Source organism: Salvelinus sp. IW2-2015, linkage group LG9 (assembly GCF_002910315.2).
Source record: "Salvelinus sp. IW2-2015 linkage group LG9, ASM291031v2, whole genome shotgun sequence".
In the NCBI taxonomy this organism is placed as follows: domain Eukaryota; kingdom Metazoa; phylum Chordata; class Actinopteri; order Salmoniformes; family Salmonidae; genus Salvelinus; species Salvelinus sp. IW2-2015.
Window position 1 is genome coordinate 16,392,830 of NC_036849.1, and position 19,059 is coordinate 16,411,888.

The following is a 19,059-nucleotide window of genomic DNA, read 5'->3' on the forward strand; positions in this document are numbered from 1 at the left end:
CTGTTATAAGAGGTAAGTATTTCTAATTAGATCTTATTTGCACACAAAACATAAGCCAGTGCCATGAAACAGTATTTGCCCTTTTGTGATTTTCTCTATTTTTGCATATTTTGGATACTGAATGGTATCAGATCTTCAACCAAAGCCTATTATTAGAGAAAGGGAACCTGAGTTTACAAATAAAAACAAAATGCATACTTATTTCATTAATTTAATTAACAAAGTTATGCAACACCCAATTCCCCTGTGTAAAAAAATAATTGCCCCTTACAATAACTGGTTGTGCCATATTTAGCTGCAATGACTGCAACCAAATGCTTCCTGTAGTTGTTGATCAGTCTCTCACATCGCTGTGGAGGAATTTTGGCCCACTCTTGCATGCAGAACTGCTTTAACTCAGCAAAGTTTTCAAGCACGAACTGCTCGTTTAAAGTCCTGCCACATCTCAAATGGGATTAGGTCAGGAATGTGACTAGGCCATTCCAAAACTTCAAATGTGTTGCTTTTTAACAATTTTCATGTAGACTTGATTGTATGTTTTGGATCATTGTATTGCTGCATGACCCAGTTGCGCATCAGCTTCAGCTCACAGACGGATGGCCTGACATTCTCCTGTAGAATACTCTGATACTAGAATTAACCATGAATTCTGCTCTGTAAGGCAAGTTGTCCAGGTCCTGAGGCAGAAAAGAATCCCCAAACCATCGCACTACCACCACCATGCTTAACCGTTGGTATGAGGTTCTTACTGTGGAATGCAGTGTTTGGTTTTTGCCAGATATAACGGGACCCATCTCGTACAAAAAGTTGACTAAAGTTTGCCAAAAAGCACCTGGAAGATCATCAAGACTCTTGGAAGAATGTGATGGACAGATGAGTCAAAAGTATACCTTTTTGGATGAGATGGGTCCCATTATGCCTAGCAAAGTCCAGACCTACTGTAATTCCAATTGAGATGTTGTGGCAAGAGTTGAAACAAACCGTTCATGTGTGAAAACTCACACATCGCTAAGATAAAGCAGTTCTGCATGGAAGAGTGGGCCAAAATTCCTCCACAGCGATGTGAGAGATTGATCAACAACTACAGGAAGCGTTTGGTTGAAGTAATTTCAGCTAAAGTTGGCACAATCAGTTATTGAGTGGGGCCATCAGTTATAAAGGGGGCCATTACTTTTTTCACACAGGGGCATTGGGTGTTGCATAACTTTGATTACTGGATAAATGAAATAAGTATGTAATTGTTGTGTTATTTGTTCACTCAGGCTCCATTTGTCTAATATTAGGTTTTGGTTGAAGATCTGATAACATTCAGTATCAAAAATATGCAAGTAGAGAAAGTAGAGACAATTAGAAAGGGGGCAAATCATTTTTCACATCACTGTACATTTGATGTGCATAATTATTATGGCCAGTGATGGTGAAATGCAGTGGGATCATAAAGCATAAATAAAAGTTTTAAAGTATTAATTACACATCTAATTTAACTACTAATTTCCCATGCAGGCCGCTAGCAGAGTCTTGGAGACAGGAATTAACTCATTATAGAGGACCCTTGTCTTGAAGAAGCAGGTGGAGGTGGATGAAGTAGATCGTCAGCTGGCACAGAAACAGCAGGAATTCAAAGCCCTTGCACAGAGGAGGGCAGGGCTATAGCTCAAACAGCAGGCGGTGAGTTACATTACACCACTCACCATGAGCGAAGGAATTTCAATACCATGGACAGGTGAAATTATACAGATATTGTATAGGTTTAAAATAGAACCTAAAATAGAAAGAGAGCCGAATCCTTATCAGCAATATATACAGTAGTAACCTGCTTATGTGTACATCATCTCTAGAAAGAGAGCCGAATCCTTATCAGCAATATATACAGTAGTAACCTGCTTATGTGTACATCATCTCTTGACTTTTTCCCCTAGGTTTATGATCTCAACTGCGCCGGTGGGCCCTGAAGAAGTATCCGGCAGCGAGGAAGCGGAACGATCTGAAACAGAAAGAGGAGCTCACTGAAAAGCTGGAGAGACATTGGACATATCAATCTTCTCACCTGAAATCTTGGACTCTCTTTACCTGACATATTTCCCCCCAACCTCTACAGGCAGCAGTATTTAAAGGATAAGGTGACCAAGCACAAAATGTATGAAGACTACATGATGAACATTTTAGATTTCCTCCCAAGAAAGTAAGTTGTTTGACTTTTAGTTGAATCAATTATACCTGGATCTGGAAATCTATTGTTTGGAAGAAATATTGAGACATTTGAGTGCTCTTTCCAATTAATAAACAAAGTATACAGTGTATGTTGTGAGGTACAATACAATAAGTATGTTTGTTTCCTTACCTGACTGTGAATGTAGATCACCTGGAGTAAGGGGCAGACTCCCTGGTGATGCCCATCATCCAACGCCTTGAGACCCTGTCCCTCACCCATCAGGATCTGGTGGAGCACCTGGGCCAGCTGATGGAGGAGCTGGAGCAGGGCCAGCACAGCCTGGACAGTCTGAAGCAGGAGCACAACACCAACAAGCTGGTCAGACATACAAATACATGCTTAGAAATGCATGTACATTGTGCTCTATATGTGCTAATGATAAACCATTTTGTTTTGGTTCATGAATTGTCTGCGGCCAGGTTAGACTGTGTTGTCTTCTTTCCCTCTGAGGCAGATGAGATGAGGAACAGGGAGCTGTCTGAACTATTTACCCAGTGGGATAGAGCCAAGGAGAAAAACAAACAGATTGAGATTAACCTGATGATGCACCAAGGCCAGCCCAGGTCTGAGCACCACCACCATTTGACATTAATTCAATAATAACCAATAATAATGTCACAATAACCTCCACTCCACCTCTCTTGTCAGGTTGAGGAAGTGGGTAGCTTGCTTATAGCTGTGAAAAACCTTGTAGAACAGTGCTACTTACACCACTATGGGCCTCTGGAAGTAATGAACATGCTGACAATGATGGATATGGTAAAGGTAATGTCTAGTTGCATTGTTATGTATTAGTAATTACCTTGACCGAGATCCCATTTGTTCTCATTTATAAAGTATACTTACACTTTATTTAGAATTTATTATTATCCATGATTTCTTCCAAAATAAAGATTTTGTATAGTTTAATCATATTATATTTCACAAAGCAAGATTGCAACTAACAATTTATTATATTACTTACCATATTTCCAGGAATACATTCAGGAGAGGGCAGACAGAGAAGAGAGCAACATGACTGATAGACGAGTGCCAGAGAACGGAGGATCCCTGAAAAACATTAACAGTAAAACACAACTAAAAAGTTGCTTTACATTTGTATTTAAGGTTGTTGTAATACTGTTATAATAGTATAGTTTGTGGTGATAAGTTGCTGATTTTTATTTAGTTATTTATTTCACCTTTATTTAACCAGGTAGGCTAGTTGAGAACAAGTTCTCATTTGCAACTTGCGACCTGGTCAAGATAAAGCAAAGCAGTGTGACACAGACAACAACACACATGGAGTAAACAATAAACAAGCCAATAACACAATAAACAAGTCAATGACACAGTAGAAAAAATAAAGTCTATATACAGTGTGTGCAAAAGGCATGAGGAGTTAAATAGGCCATAGGAGCGAATAATTACAATTTAGCAGATTAACACTGGAGTGATAAATGAGCAGATGATGATGTGCAAGTAGAGATACTGGTGTGCAAAAGAACAGAAAAGTAAATAAGATAAAAACAGTATGGGGATGAGGTAGGTAGATTGGGTGGGCTATTTACAGATGGACTATGTACAGCTGCAGCGATCGGTTAGCTGCTCAGATAGTTGATTTTTAAAGTTGGTGAGGGAAATAAAAGTCTCCAACGTCAGCGATTTTTGCAATTCGTTCCAGTCACTGGCAGCAGAGAACTGGAAGGAAAGGCTGCCAAATGAGGTGTTGGCTTTGGGGATGATCAGTGAGATATACCTGCTGGAACGTGTGCTACGGGTGGGTGTTGTTATCGTGACCAGTGAACTGAGATAAGGCGGCACTTTACCTAGCATAGCCTTGTAGATGACCTGGAGCCAGTGGGTCTGGCGACGAATATGTAGCAAGGGCCAGCCGACTAGAGCATACAGGTCGCAGTGGTGGGTGGTATAAGGTGATTTGGTAACAAAACGGATGACACTGTGATAGACTGCATCCAGTTTGCTGAGTAGAGTGTTGGAAGCTATTTTGTAGATGACATCGCCGAAGTCGAGGATCGGTAGGATAGTCAGTTTTACTAGGGTAAGTTTGGCGGCGTGAGTGAAGGAGGCTTTGTTGCGAAATAGAAAGCCGATTCTAGATTTGATTTTGGATTGGAGATGTTTAATATGAGTCTGGAAGGAGAGTTTACAGTCTAGCCAGACACCTAGGTATTTATAGTTGTCCACATATTCTAGGTCGGAACCGTCCAGGGTGGTGATGCTAGTCGGGCGGGCGGGTGTGGGCAGCGAACGGTTGAAAAGCATGCATTTGGTTTTACTAGCGTTTAAGAGCAGTTGGAGGCCACGGAAGGAGTGTTGTATGGCATTGAAGCTCGTTTGGAGGTTAGTTAGCACAGTGTCTAAGGAAGGGCCAGAAGTATACAGAATGGTGTCGTCTGCGTAGAGGTGGATCAGGGAATGACCCGCAGCAAGAGCGACATCATTGATATATACAGAGAAAATAGTCGGCCCGAGCATTGAACCCTGTGGTACACCCATAGAGACTGCCAGAGGTCCGGACAACATGCACTCCGATTTGACACACTGAACTCTGTCTGCAAAGTAGTTGGTGAACCAGGCGAGGCAGTCATTAGAAAAACCAAGGCTATTGAGTCTGCCGATAAGAATAAGGTGATTGACAGAGTCGAAAGCCTTGGCCAGGTCGATGAAGACTGCTGCACAGTACTGTCTTTTATCGATGGCGGTTATGATATCGTTTAGTACCTTGARCGTGGCTGAGGTGCACCCGTGACCGGCTCGGAAACCAGATTGCACAGCGGAGAAGGTACGGTGGGATTCGAAATGGTCAGTGATCTGTTTATTATCTTGGCTTTCGAAGACTTTAAATAGGCAGGGCAGGATGGATATAGGTCTGTAACAGTTTGGGTCTAGGGTGTCAACCCCTTTGAAGAGGGGGATGACCGCGGCAGCTTTCCAATCTTTAGGGATCTCGGACGTTACGAAAGAGAGGTTGAACAGGCTGGTAATAGGGGTTGCAACAATGGCGGCGGATAGTTTTAGAAAGAGAGGGTCCAGATTGTCTAGCCCAGCTGATTTGTACGGGTCCAGGTTTTGCAGCTCTTTCAGAACTTCTGCTGTCTGGATTTGGGTGAAGGAGAAGCTGGGGAGGCTTGGGCGAGTAGCTGCGAGGGAGGCGAAGCTGTTGGCCGGGGTTGGAGTAGCCAGGAGGAAGGCATGGCCAGCCGTTGAGAAATGCTTATTGAAATTTTCGATTATCATGGATTTATCAGTGGTGACCGTGTTACCTAGCCTCAGTGCAGTGGGCAGCTGGGAGGAGGTGCTCTTGTTCTCCATGGACTTTACAGTGTCCCAAAACTTTTTGGAGTCAGAGCTATAGGATGCGAATTTCTGCTTGAAAAAGCTAGCCTTTGCTTTCCTGACTGACTGCGTGTATTGGTTCCTGACTTCCCTGAAAAGTTGCATATCGTGGGGACTATTCGATGCTATTGCAGTCCGCCACAGGATGTTTTTGTGCTGGTCGAGGGCAGTCAGGTCTGGAGTGAACCAAGGGCTATATCTGTTCTTAGTTCTGCATTTTTTGAACGGGGCATGCTTATCTAAGATGGTGAGGAAATTACTTTTAAAGAATGACCAGGCATCCTCGACTGACGGGATGAGGTCGATATCCTTCCAGGATACCCGGGCCAGGTCGATTAGAAAGGCCTGCTCGCAGAAGTGTTTTAGGGAGCGTTTGACAGTGATGAGGGGTGGTCGTTTGACCGCGGACCCATAGCGGATACAGGCAATGAGGCAGTGATCGCTGAGTTCCTGATTGAAAACAGCGGAGGTGTATTTGGAGGGCAAGTTGGTCAGGATAATGTCTATGTGGGTTGTACCTGGTGGGTTCCTTGATGATTTGTGTGAGATTGAGGTCATCTAGCTTAGATTGTAGGACTGCTGGGGTGTTAAGCATATCCCAGTTTAGGTCACCTAACAGAACGAACTCTGAAGCTAGATGGGGGGCAAAAAATTCACAAATGGTGTCCAGGGCACACCTGGGAGCGGAGGGGGGTCGATAGCAGGCGGCAACAGTGAGAGACTTATTTCTGGACAGGTTAATTTTTTAAATTAGAAGTTCAAACTGTTTAGGTATAGACCTGGAAAGTATGACAGAACTTTGCAGGCTATCTCTGCAATTTTATTTTACCTTTATTTAACTAGGCAAGTCAGTTAAGAACAAATTCTTATTTTCAATGACGGCCTAGGAATAGTGGGTTAAATGCCTGTTCAGGAGCAGAACGACCGATTTGTACCTTATCAGCTCGGGGATTTGAACTTGCAACCTTTAGGTTATTAGGCCAACACTCTAACCACTAGGCTACCCTGCAACTCCTCCCCCTTTGGCAGTTCTATCTTGACGGAAAATGTTATAGCTGGGTATGTGTAACGGATGTGAAATGGCTAGCTAGTTAGCGGTGGTCCGCGCTAATAGCATTTCAATCGGTTACGTCACTCGCTTTGAGACCTTGAAGTAGTGGTTCCCCTTGCTCTGCAAGGGCCGCGGCTTTTGTGGAGCAATGGGTAACGATGCTTCGTGGGTGACTGTTGTTGATGTGTGCAGAGGGTCCCTGGTTCGCGCGAGGGGACGGACTAAAGTTATACTGTTACATTGATGCTGTTGACCCGGATCACTGGTTGCTGCGGAAAAAGGAGGAGGTCGAAAGGGGGGTGAGTGTAACGGATGTGAAATGGCTAGCTAGTTAGCAGTGGTCCGCGCTAATAGCGTTTCAATCGGTTACGTCACTCGCTTTGAGACCTTGAAGTAATGGTTCCCCTTGCTCTGCAAGCGCCGTGGCTTTTGTGGTGCGATGGGTAACGATGCTTCGTGGGTGTCAGTCGTTGATGTGTGCAGAGGGTCCCTGGTTCGCGCCCGGGTCGGGGCGAGGGGACGTACTAAAGTTAAACTGTTACATATGGAAATCTCAGAATTGTTGGTGGCCTTCCTAAGCCAGGATTCAGACACGGCAAAGACATCAGGGTTGGCGGAGTGTGCTAAAGCAGTGAGTAAAACAAACTTAGGGGGGAGGCTTCTGATGTTGACATGCATGAGGCCAAGGCTTTTTCGATCACAGAAGTCAACAAATGAGGGTGCCTGGGGACACGCGGGGCCTGGGTTTACCTCCACATCACCTGAGGAACAGAGGAGGAGTAGGATGAGGGTAAGGCTGAAGGCTATCAAAACTGGTCGCCTAGAGCGTTGGGGACAAAGAATAAAAGGAGCAGATTTMTGGGCGTGGTAGAATAGATTCAGGGCATAATGTGCAGACAGGGGTATGGTGGGGTGCGGGTACAGCGGAGGTAAGCCCAGGCACTGAGTGATGATAAGAGAGGTTGTATCTCTGGATAAGCTGGTTATAATGGGTGAGGTCACCGCATGAGTGGGAGGTGGGACAAAGGAGGTATCAGAGGTATAATGAGTGGAACTAGGGGCTCCATTGTAAACTAAAACAATGATAACTAACCTAAACAACAGTATACGAGGCATATTGACATACGAGAGAGACATACAGCGAGGCATAAGTAATCACAGGTGTTGATTTGTAGAGCTAGCTAAGACAACAACGGGTGAGACAACAACAGCTAATCAGCTAAAACAACAACAGGTAAAATGGCGATGAATGGGCAGAGAGGGTCGGTTAACTACACACAGAGCCTGAGTTCGCGGCTGGGGCCGACAGATAAACAAAGCAAAAAAAATAAACAGAATGGAGTACCGTGATTAATGGGCATCAGCTATGTAGCCAAGTGATCATAGGGTCCAGGGGGCAGCAATAGAAGGAACAGGGAAGCCGCGGAGTAGTCGCTACTACGCTAGCACGCGGGCGACACGGCGTTTAAAGATTAAGGAAATTGTTGGGGTTATACCATGCAGTTGTACATGCATTACTCATATACCCTAATCAAAGATTGATGTTCAAAAATTGTTAGGATGAATTCAAATGTTTATTAGTTTGCTTTATTCATTAAAAAAAATATTACAAATGTTCATCTGACATAATGTCTTTGAACCGGTCTCTTTGAAATGAATAAAAACAGATAAATATGAGTTGTGGTTGCTGTTTTAAAAATGAAGACTACTGAATGGACTACCTATGGCAGTTCTAAATATCCGGTTGTTAATGTTGCTCAAATATTAATTTATTATTATTTATTTATTTTTTAAGCGAAGTATAAGGAAGTTTTACTCCAGTCTAGTAGGTGGCGGTAATGCAACATTTATTGGATGCCTATCGCCGTTAAACCTCATCGAAGAAGAATGATGCTCGAAAATGAAAGAATTTTAGAATGTCTCTCGATGTTACTTTTCATTCCATTGTCTCTTTGTTGCGTACAACTGTCGTGTTCTGTCTTACCACGCGATTAGCCCGCGAGACAGGATGACAAATCTGAAAACATTTACATCTGTTTCTACTTAGCTAGCTAGCTCTCTAACCATGTTTATCTTTGTAGCATGCTAACCTAGCCTCATCAAGGTGGAAAGAAAATAATTCGACTATTCTTTGAGACGCCTCAAGTATGGTAATGTTATCTTTAAGCAACAAAAAAATGATTTAACGTAGGAATTAACAAAGCATTGTGTTTTACTATTGTCACTACACGATTTAATTTAGCCAATGACTGTTCTTCACAGACGGAACCAGGACAGTTTGTTTCAAGTAGAGAAGAAATATCTACATATCTGCTGGAGGTGGAAGCTGCAAAGTATCGGGTAATAATGCCTATTCATATAGCTATTGAAAAAGGCTCACAAGAGCATGTGAATTCAAGTTTGGACTAAATTAGGCTATTAAAAACAGAAAGCTTAACGTTACATGGCTGCTGTGGGATCTCTGACATCTTTGGATAGATATTCCTTGGATATTTCAAAACAAATGGAATTATACTGAACAAAAATATAAAAACACAACATGTAACCATTTCAATGATTTTACTGAGTTGTATTTCAATTTCCTTATAATACTGTCTTACGCGTCGATCCAGAGGATCCCAAACATGCTCATTGGGTGACGTGTGGTGAGTGTGCAGGTCATGGAAGAACTTGGACATTTTCAGCTTCCAGGAATTGCGTACAGATCCTTTCGACATGGGGCTATGCATTATCATGCTGAAACATGCGGTGATGGATGAATGGCACAACAAGGGGCCTCTCGTCACGGTATCTCTGTGCATTCAAATTGCCGTCAATAAAATGCAATTGCGTTCGTTGTCCGTAGCTTATGTCTGCTCATACCATAACCCCACCGCCATCATGGGGCACTGTGTTCACAACGTTGACATCAGCAAACTGCTCGCCCACACGACACCATACAGATGGTCTGCATTCTCTGGCAACAGATGTGGACATTCCTGCAGTCAGCATGCCAATTGCGCGCTCCCTCAAAACTTGAGACATCTGTGGCATTGTGTTGTGTGACAAGAACTGCACATTTTAGTGTGGCCTTTTGTCCCCAGCACAAGGTGCACCTGTGTAATGATCATTCTGTTTAATCAGCTTTTTAATATGCCACACCTGTCAAGTGGCTGTATTATCTTGGCAAAGGAGAAATGCTCACAAACAGGCATGTCAACAAATGTGTGCTCAATTTGAGAGAAATAAGCTATTTGTGCATATGATGTTTTTTTTGGGGGGGGGGTCTTTTATTTCAGCTCATGAAACATGGGACCAACACTTTACATGTTGCATTTATATATTTGTTTAGTGTAAAGTAGTGTTAACAAATTGCATAATGGACTAACTAGTTACTCAAATACATAGTAAATGTAAGATATGCTAGTGAAATTAAAGTACTTGAATTTGTCAAATTCACCGACATCTCTTATTTATTTTGCAGGAGATTTGCAGCCAGTATAAGTACATGAGGAAAATCAGGGGCGATGGTAATTGCTTTTACAGAGCCCTCTGCTTTGGACACCTGGAATCATTGTTACAAAATGATAGAGCTTTGCAAAGGTAAATTCCTTCCTAGTATGCATACATTTTTCCATGTGTTGGACTCCATGAATGTGCCTTTACCTTTTGTGTGGCTTTGCCACTTCAAAATAATGGAGGAAAATGTATAATTTTCTCTCCATATTTCAGATTCAAAGAAACAGTGAAACAAAGTAGCAAAGAGTTATTGGCTGCAGGCTTTGATGAGAGCTCTTTCAAAGACATGCTTGACATGGTAAGTTTACATTTAACTTTGTACTTATTTAAAAAATAATCTAATAATGCACCTTCACAATAAAAATGACTAGTCACATTTTCGTTAACTGTCAGACATGTAATTGAAGCCTGTTTTAATTATTGGACAATTCATCTTTTAGTTTGTAGGTGTTCTAGAACAATGTGAAGCTGATGAGCAGGGTGACGCGTTGCTCCAGCTCTTTAATGAGCAAACTACCTCCGACAGTATGGTGCAATACCTCAGGCTGCTCACCTCAGCCTACCTGCAAAACCATGCCGACTTCTTCAGCCACTTTGTGGAGGCACCCAGTCTCAAGGTTTACTGCACTCGGGTCAGTATGAGTTGCGTTCAAGACCATATTGCAGTTAACTTCTGTTTTATTAATGTGCTATGGAAGTATGCCAGATGCTGCTGATACTTTTCTCCAAATACAATCAGACCTCTTGTCAAGGAGTCTCACCACTCAAAACTAATGTCTGAAAGTATTCTGCTGCTCTCTAGTGGTGGTGCAATTAATGGAAAAGAATTGGGGTGTTTTAGGGACCAATCAAGGACATTACAATTTTTTTGTAGCTTCTGTTTCTGCTTAGGTATATACTTACAATGTCCATTCTTGCCTTATCCAGGAAGTGGAAACCATGGCGATGGAGTGTGATCACGTAGATATTCTGGCTCTGTCGGAGGCCTTAGGAGTTAGCATCCACATTGCTTCCGTGGAGGGGGGAGACGGACACCGCCTGGCCCACCACACGATTCCAGAGGGAGCAGAGCCCTGCCTACACCTCCTATACAAAACAGCCCACTATGACATTCTCTACCCACATTGCCATTGAGGGGCCTGATGAAGGCCTCCACTTATCTCAGGTTTACCGGTAGTTAAGTGTTCAAATAAATGTACATTGTGATTAAGAAGTTTCTCAAACAAAAATGTTTAGCATTGTTTTGTAATTTACAGTGAACACATATGCGGTAGACTCCGCTCGACTTTCTTGAATGTCCCAAAAAAAAAGTATTTATTCAAAAACACGACTGATATCTTCTAAAATCATTTGTGAAAATGTTACAATAATTGCACTGTATTTCCATTTATATAAATTCAATCTCAAACATTCTAATTGAGACTACAATGATTTTTAACACTGCTGCTGCTGCTTTTTCTCTTGTTTCCGTCTTTTCTTCTGATTGGAGACACTGGTCAAGGCCGTTTCCAAAGCATGTAGGGGCATGTTGGGCAGGGAGAGCTTTCCCATCTGTGTGGGGTACTTGGTCTTCATCACATTCTTGAATACACTGAGAAATCAGGTGTTTCAGGTGCTTCTTCATGCCCTTCACCATCTTCTGCTGCTGCCTGTCATCCTCCTCATCCACCCCTAAAAAAAAAACTAAATGTCAGTTCACTCTGATCTATTTATGTAAGTCCCTCTTATTTCTAGGTTTCTCATGGGGCAACCTCCCACTCCTAGATAACTCATTTAATGTAGTCTTAACAAGCAAAACATCATCATCCAGGTCCACCTCCAGAGCTTCTGCTGCTTGCTTAAATCAAGAGTTGTGCTGCTTCTCTCTGCTGTTGTGGAATTCAATCTTCTCTACCTTCCTGGCCATGTTGACTCGCTCCTGTCAAGGCAGATATGAAATATGGTACAATGTTGTTTTATGTCATTAAAGATAAGTAAATCTGTACAGCTCCTAGTTTAGATCGACCATCATGTGATCAATGGCATGGCTATGTGCCTACCTTGATGGCAGCCATGCACTTGCTCTGTATGGGAAACATGGGAACCTCCTCGTCCTTTCCCAGAGCTCTGTAGATTTTCTTGAAGTGCATCATGTCATCTGGCCCAACCAGGAGCAAACTGAGACCCTCTGGTGGCTCGTGCAGTCCTTCCACTGCGGTGGACATAAGTCTCTGATGTCCTGGGACACACAAGACAGTTATTATTTGAGGAATAACTGTCAGAGACAAAGAATGACAGGAAGCCACCAAAGGTGTCAAAAGGCACACCTGGTAATGAATGACGTGTTGAACATTTGGAATATCAAGCCCTCTTGCCGCCACATCAGTTGTCAGGAGCTGTAAAGAGCAATGTTTATTGTAGTCAACAGTTTATGGTACAGACAAAGAGTTGCTTATCCATGCAAGTCTAATCCAATGCATACCTCAAAACAGATATGGATAATAACTAGCCTGCAGCATATACATGTACTTCTTCTATGACTCACCTCTCCCTCTCAGCAAACCGCTTAAGGTTCTTTAGGCGCTGCTTCTGGTGCATGTTGGCATGCAGTGACAATGGAGTATGGTCCAGGATAACCAGCAGAGAGTTAAGCCGCTTGATGCAGTCAATACTGTTGGCAAACACCATAGTCCGGCCTGGATACTGGAGCAGGAAGAAATCCTTCTCTTCCTTTTCAGTGTATCCGTGTCTCAGTCAGGGTCTCGACTGTAGCCTCCTTCCGGGTCAGATCAATGACTTTAGGCTTGGACCTGATTCCCATTTTTTCCATAAGGACCTCCAGCTTGCTTCGCTGGTCCACCTTCTTGCCCTTTTTCTGCAAGACGCGGGTGGGCAAGCTCTGGGCCATGGTCAGGATGGCGGAGAACACAAATGTCTGCCTCTTTGCGTTAAACTGGACAGTGTTCAGCATCTCCAGCAGACTCAGTGCAGGCCTCTTTAGACTCAGCAAGGGTCTCTGGAGCTGCCTCAGCGACCTCTGTGCTGGTGTCCATGGAAATACTTTTCTCAGTGTGTACAGATTCCTCCATCGTCGGCAGGTACAGGCTTTCCACCTGTGTTCCTGGCTCAGTCTGGCCATCTATCACCCCGTAACTTTCATCTGCATCTCCTTCCACTCCAGGATGTGATGGATCATGGGGATGGCGAAAGACAGTGTCTTACCACCACCCGTCTCGGCGGCCCCAACAATGTCCATATGGTCTCTGATAGCAGGTGGCAATGCCAGAGCTTGAATGGCCGTGGGTGATCCAAATCCTAGACTGCTCAGTGCCTTCAACACTTGATCAGGGACAGTCAGATCCTTCCACGCTGTCACATCTGTGTTTTGGTCAGAACCAGAGTGTGCCGCATTGGTCCAATTCTTTGCTTTCTTTTTGGAGAGTTTAGCCACTTTGCATTGAGGGGGTAACTCTGTCTGTTGCTCATGTTCTATCTGGGACTCTGGGACAGTCTTCTTTTCCACCACTCTTTTATTTTTCCTCTGTTTGCCATCAGTTTTTGGATTGTTTGATTGTGGCTGAGCATCCTAAGGACACATAACAGCATTTTGTGACACAGTTTCTTCAGGGGCTTCTTCCTCCTTGACAACTTTCTCTGAACCATTTCCAAGGTTTTGGACCTCGTTACTCACCTCCTCACTTCACTGTCCTCAGAGGTCATCCTGTGTGGTTGTGTCATTTTGTTGGGCTGTTTTCTTCTTATTCTCCTTCCTCTTAGCTGGTTTTTCAGACATTTCATTTTTGTCACTACTTCCCTTATATACCTCTTCCCATTTCCCTCCATCCTTATCTTCCTCACTTGCTTTTCTTAGCTTTTTTCTTCTCTTTCCTTTCTTTCTTCTTTTGGCCTTTTTCTGCTTTAGCTTCTTCCTTGGCAGAATCTATCAGTCTGTAGTCTGTCAGATCCTCAAAACAGGCCAGTCCCCCCAATGCCCTCTTCAGAGAAGAGACTGGGGTCCAGCTCTACTGCTTTCCAACTGCCCTTCACATGGATCCCCCGTTTGGCTGACTTCGGCCAGGAGAAAGAGCGTGCATTTTTAATCTGACTCCTGTTGGACTTAATTTTCCTATGAATAGATAAGAACAGTTCCACTGTTGACATGATGACTACATTAATGATGAACAGTACAATGTAAATAATTGCGGTGTATTCCAATGAGATATTTTGATCTTAGTACAGTACTCGGAACAGGCTAGATTGTTACAAAAAGTGTCTATACATTTCAGTCATTAAGCATACTCCATTACCGGGAGTTACAGGTTTGCCTATGCAAAACGTCAGAGATGTTTTACCTTCTTAGGGATAGCCCCCTTTAATGTTCACCTAAATGACATAACCAAATCTAACTGCCTGTAGCTCAGGCCCTGAAGCACGGATATGCATATCCTTGGTACCATTTGAAAGGAAACACTTTGAAGTTTGTGGAAATGTGAATTGAATGTAGGAGAATATAACAATAGATCTGGTAGAAGAAAATACAAAGATAAAAAACAACCGTTTTTTTACCACAATCTTTGAAATGCAAGAGAATGGTCACTTATAGCCATCACTCTGGTTGTAATTCCGATAGTGTCCACAAGATGGCAGTGTATGTGCAAAGTTTCAGATGGATGACTTGGAGTATGACTGATTCTCAAGCCTTTTAGTGTGAAGTCCCCAGGTACATTTCGGCAAATCGTGAAGGAGACGTTCGCATTTATATTCCATTTTTCTGCAAGAATATCGTCAAATCTGTATACTTGGACTTTGACTTAGCTTCCAAGTATTAGCAGCCCTATTATAAGTTCAACATTTGCAAAATAATAATAATACATTTTTGTTTGAAAAGGCATGCTGTCGTACAAGGTTAGAAGCTACATTTTACGACATATACCGGATACTCCCATAAAGCCCAGCTCATTGGCTATCTAGCTAGCTTTGTTTGACCCCGATTGGTGCTTATTTGACAAAGATACAGTCGTTCAAGTGATGGCCGCCCGCGTCATTGGCGTGCCACGAAGGCATTGCTCTCTGACCAAATATGGTGTCCTATAGGATATACTACACCCCTAATGAAATAGTGAAGTCTTGTTAACTTATAGGATCTCTGAGGAATAGATACGAACGTGATTTGACTCGTTGAAACAATGTTTAGGGTTAGATTTTCACAGATTCCTTTCATTGCAAATTGAACGAATGGAAATACAAAATCAATCGTTCATGCTTTATGGACCTTTTTAGGATATGAAAAAGGATTTTATCTAACAAAACGATACTTAATGTTATCTCGGACCATTTGGATGATAAATCAGAGCAAGATTTCAGAATGTAAATACATTTGTCACCTTCAGAGGTGAATTTATCAAACCTATCACGGTGAAAAAAAAATGTTTTTAGGAGCTCTCAAACAATAGCATGACATTTTTTCGCAGTAATAGCTACTGTAAAATTGGACAGTGCAGTTATATTAACAAGAATGTAAGCTTTCAGCCGATATAAGACACTTCTATGTACAGACATTTGTTGTTTCTCTAAAATCTGCGATCTTGACAAAACGAGCTGAATGATTTACAACTGTCCAGTTGACGGGACGCCGAACTTAACTAACCTGGTATAGGCCTGGTATATATCTTCATTCTCTATTCAGCCAAACATGTATCTCCTAAAATGTACATGTCCAGTTGCAAGTGGTGCATTTCAATTTAGAAAATGCTCCTTTAAAATAAATTGTTTTTCTACATGAAGTAATCCAACAATGCATATGCATATGTATAATCCAACAATGCAAATTTTCCCTCATTGATTGAGACAGGTGGGTCCACCCCAAAGGGCCCCATGTCATGATGAAACTCACCTGTCTTGATCAATGAGAGAAGCTTTGAAATAGACAATATGGCCGCGTACACATTGTGGACAGACATTTTAGATACACTATCTTCATTCTCGCTTCGGCCAAACATGTAATGGCCCTGGGTTTATAAGCGCGGATATCGACTCAGCAGCTCGAGCATGCTTTTGGTGCACACTCGATAGCGCGCTGGACTTCGGGCTAGAAGGTCGAGGGTTCGAGACCGGCTCCCTGCCTGTTTCATTACAATAGTATCACCAATACCGGGTTAGTTAAAATCTCTGGCAATGTTTTGTATAGGCAAACCTGTAACTCCCAGTACTTACTAATGATACCAAACAACTTTGGTTAAATCACATCTAGTTCTGATTTTTTCTAAACACATGCATTGTACGTACTCTATTTGATTAAAACAAATGGAATAAAAGGGAACTATTCATGATCTAATTCGCTAACAGGTGTAACGTAACTAGCAAGAATAACAGATAAGAAAAACACATCAGCATGTTAGAAACTGTAGAGCTGCCCGCAGCCAGCATCACACATTAATTCATATTCAATAGTGTCATGAAATATAGCTGCATAAAAAATATTGACAAATAAATAGACTACAAATAGACTACAAATAAATAAACTACATTTGACTGCTTACATGACTTTCCTCTGATAAATCACACGACTTGACTGGACTAATGCATGACACGAGTATGCAGCCATTGCAGTTGTGGTCACGTTCTTCTTCTTTGGTGGGTTTCTTCGGCGGTTGGCAACCAAAATTATTGGCGTATTACCGTCATCTACTGTGCTGAATGGCGTGTGAGACAGGGATGACCTAAATCCTACCTGCCAGCCCCTTTCCTCTAAGAAAATAAAACAAAATATTGGATACTGTATCTATTGATGTTCTACTCAATAAACTCTTTACACTCAAATCGTGTATCCCATTTTCTCTCATGCATATGTATCAACAAATTGTTTCCTCTTTCTATTTCCTGACAATAATCACATCTTCCTGTTGGATGTTTCCTATCAGATGTATCTACATTTCGATGAAACATGGTGAAGCCCTAAAATTGCCTACCCTGGTAGCGTGTGTTTCAGACATAAGGAAGTGGATGGCTGCAAATGTTTTACTTTTAAACTCGGACAAAACAGAGATGCTAGTTCTAGGTCCCAAGAAACAAAGAGATCTGCTGTTTGATCTGACAATTAATGTTGATGGTTGTACAGTCAAATAAAACTGTGAATGACCTCGGTGTTACTCTGGACCCTGATCTCTCTTTTGACATATCAAGAATATTTCAAGGGCAGCTTTTTTCCATTGTTGTAACATTGCAAAAATCAGAAGCTTTTGTAAAAAAAATGGTCAGGAATGCTAATCCATGCTTTTGTCACTTCTAGATTAGACTACTGCAATGCTGTACTCTCTGGCTACCTGGATAAAGCACTTAATTAACTTCAGTTAGTGCTAAATACGGCTGCTAGAATCTTGACTAGAACCCCAAAATTCGATCATGACTCCAGTGCTAGCCTCTCTACACTGGCTTCCTGTTAAGGCAAGGCCTGATTTCAAGGTTTTACTTTTAACCTACAAAGCATTACATGGACTTGCTCCTACCTATCGCTCCGATTTGGTCCTGCCGTACATACCTACACGTTCGCTACGGTCACAAGATGCAGGCCTTCTTATTGTCCCTAGAATTTTTAAGCAAAGAGCTGGAGGCAGGGCTTCTCCTATAGAGATACATTTTTATGGAATGGTCTGCCTATCCATGTGAGAGACGCAGACTCGGTCTCGACCTTTAAGTCTTTACTGAAGACTCATCTCTTCAGTAGGTCCGACGATTGAGTGTAGTCTTGCCCAGGGGTGCGAAGGTGAACGGCCAGGCACTGGAGTAACAAATCTCCCTTGCTGTCTCTGGCTAGCTCCCCTCTCTCCACTTGATGCTCTGCCTCTGTGCCTATTAGGTGGACTGGGTCACTGGCTTACTAGTGCTCTTCGATGCTGTCCCTAGGAAGGGTGAGTCACGTAATGCCAGGCTTTTGTCGCTATACTCGACTTGAGTTGGTTGAGTCACTGACGTGTTCTTCCTGTTTGGTTTTGCAAACCCCATTCGGGCTCATGCGGTGGAGGAGATCTTTGTGGGCTATACTCAGCCTTGTCTCAGGGTAGTAAGTTGATGGTCTGTTGATATCCCTCTAGTGGTGTAGATCTTTGTGGGCTATACTCAGCCTTGTCTCAGGGTAGTAAGTTGGTGGTCTGTTGATATCCTCTAGTGGTGTAGATCTTTGTGGGCTATACTCAGCCTTGTCTCAGGGTAGTAAGTTGGGTGGTCTGTTGATATCCCTCTAGTGGTGTAGATCTTTGTGGGCTATACTCAGCCTTGTCTCAGGGTAGTAAGTTGGTGGTCTGTTGATATCCCTTTAGTGGTCTGGGAGCTGTGCTTTGGCAAAGTGGGTGGGGTTATATCCTGCCTGGTTGGCCCTGTCCGGGGGTATCGTCAGACAGGGCCACAGTGTCCCCCGACCCCCCCTGTCTCAGATTCCAGTATCTATGCTGCAATAGTTTATGTGCCGGGGGCTAGGGTCAGTCACATTTATACCTGGTGAAATTCTCCAGTCTTACCTGGTGTTCTGTGTGAACTTCAGTATGCTCCCTCTAATTATTCCATCTCTCTCTCTCCATCTCTCCCCTCGCGGAGGACCTGAGTCCCTGGACCATGCTTCAGGACTACCTGGCCTGATGACTCTCGGATGTCCCCGTCCCCAGTCCACCTGGTCGTGCTACTGCTCCAGTTTCTTCTGTTTTGCCTGTGGCTATGGAACACTGACCTGTTCATCAGACGTGCTACCTTGTCGTGCTGCTGCTCCAGTTTCAACTGTTCTGCCTGCGGCTATGGAACCCTGTCCTGTTTACTGGACGTGCTACCTTGTCCCGGACCTGATGTTTTCAACCCTCTCCTGCTCTCTCTCTCTCTCTCTATCGCAACTGCTGTCTCGACCTCTGAACACTCGGCTATGAAAAACAAACTGACATTTACTCCTGAGGTGCTGACTTGTTGCACCCTCTACAACCACTGTGATTATTATTTG

The 19,059-nt window shown here is 43.0% G+C and overlaps 1 protein-coding gene, 2 long non-coding RNA genes and 1 pseudogene across 3 annotated transcripts; 3 read left to right on the forward strand and 1 right to left on the reverse strand.

The window, feature by feature from the left end:
* The first annotated feature begins 77 nt into the window (after positions 1-77).
* LOC111968371 (uncharacterized) lies at positions 78-2,522 on the forward strand. Its single transcript, XR_002877882.2, has 3 exons — positions 78-1,668; positions 1,920-2,182; positions 2,358-2,522. It is a non-coding gene; the product is annotated as an uncharacterized lncRNA (long non-coding RNA).
* A 146-nt stretch (positions 2,523-2,668) lies between these two features.
* Positions 2,669-3,269, forward strand: LOC139028205 (uncharacterized). The gene is made up of 3 exons (XR_011480395.1): positions 2,669-2,775; positions 2,861-2,977; positions 3,188-3,269. It is a non-coding gene; the product is annotated as an uncharacterized lncRNA (long non-coding RNA).
* A 5,210-nt stretch (positions 3,270-8,479) lies between these two features.
* Positions 8,480-11,402, forward strand: LOC111968692 (ubiquitin thioesterase OTUB2). The gene is made up of 6 exons (XM_023994483.2): positions 8,480-8,752; positions 8,865-8,942; positions 10,066-10,184; positions 10,314-10,398; positions 10,541-10,732; positions 11,028-11,402. The coding sequence occupies exons 1-6, from the start codon at positions 8,750-8,752 to the stop codon at positions 11,232-11,234; spliced, it is 684 nt and encodes a 227-aa protein (XP_023850251.1). The 5' UTR covers positions 8,480-8,749; the 3' UTR covers positions 11,235-11,402.
* A 39-nt stretch (positions 11,403-11,441) lies between these two features.
* LOC112081137 (ATP-dependent RNA helicase DDX24-like) lies at positions 11,442-16,750 on the reverse strand (annotated as a pseudogene).
* Positions 16,751-19,059: the final 2,309 nt, after the last annotated feature.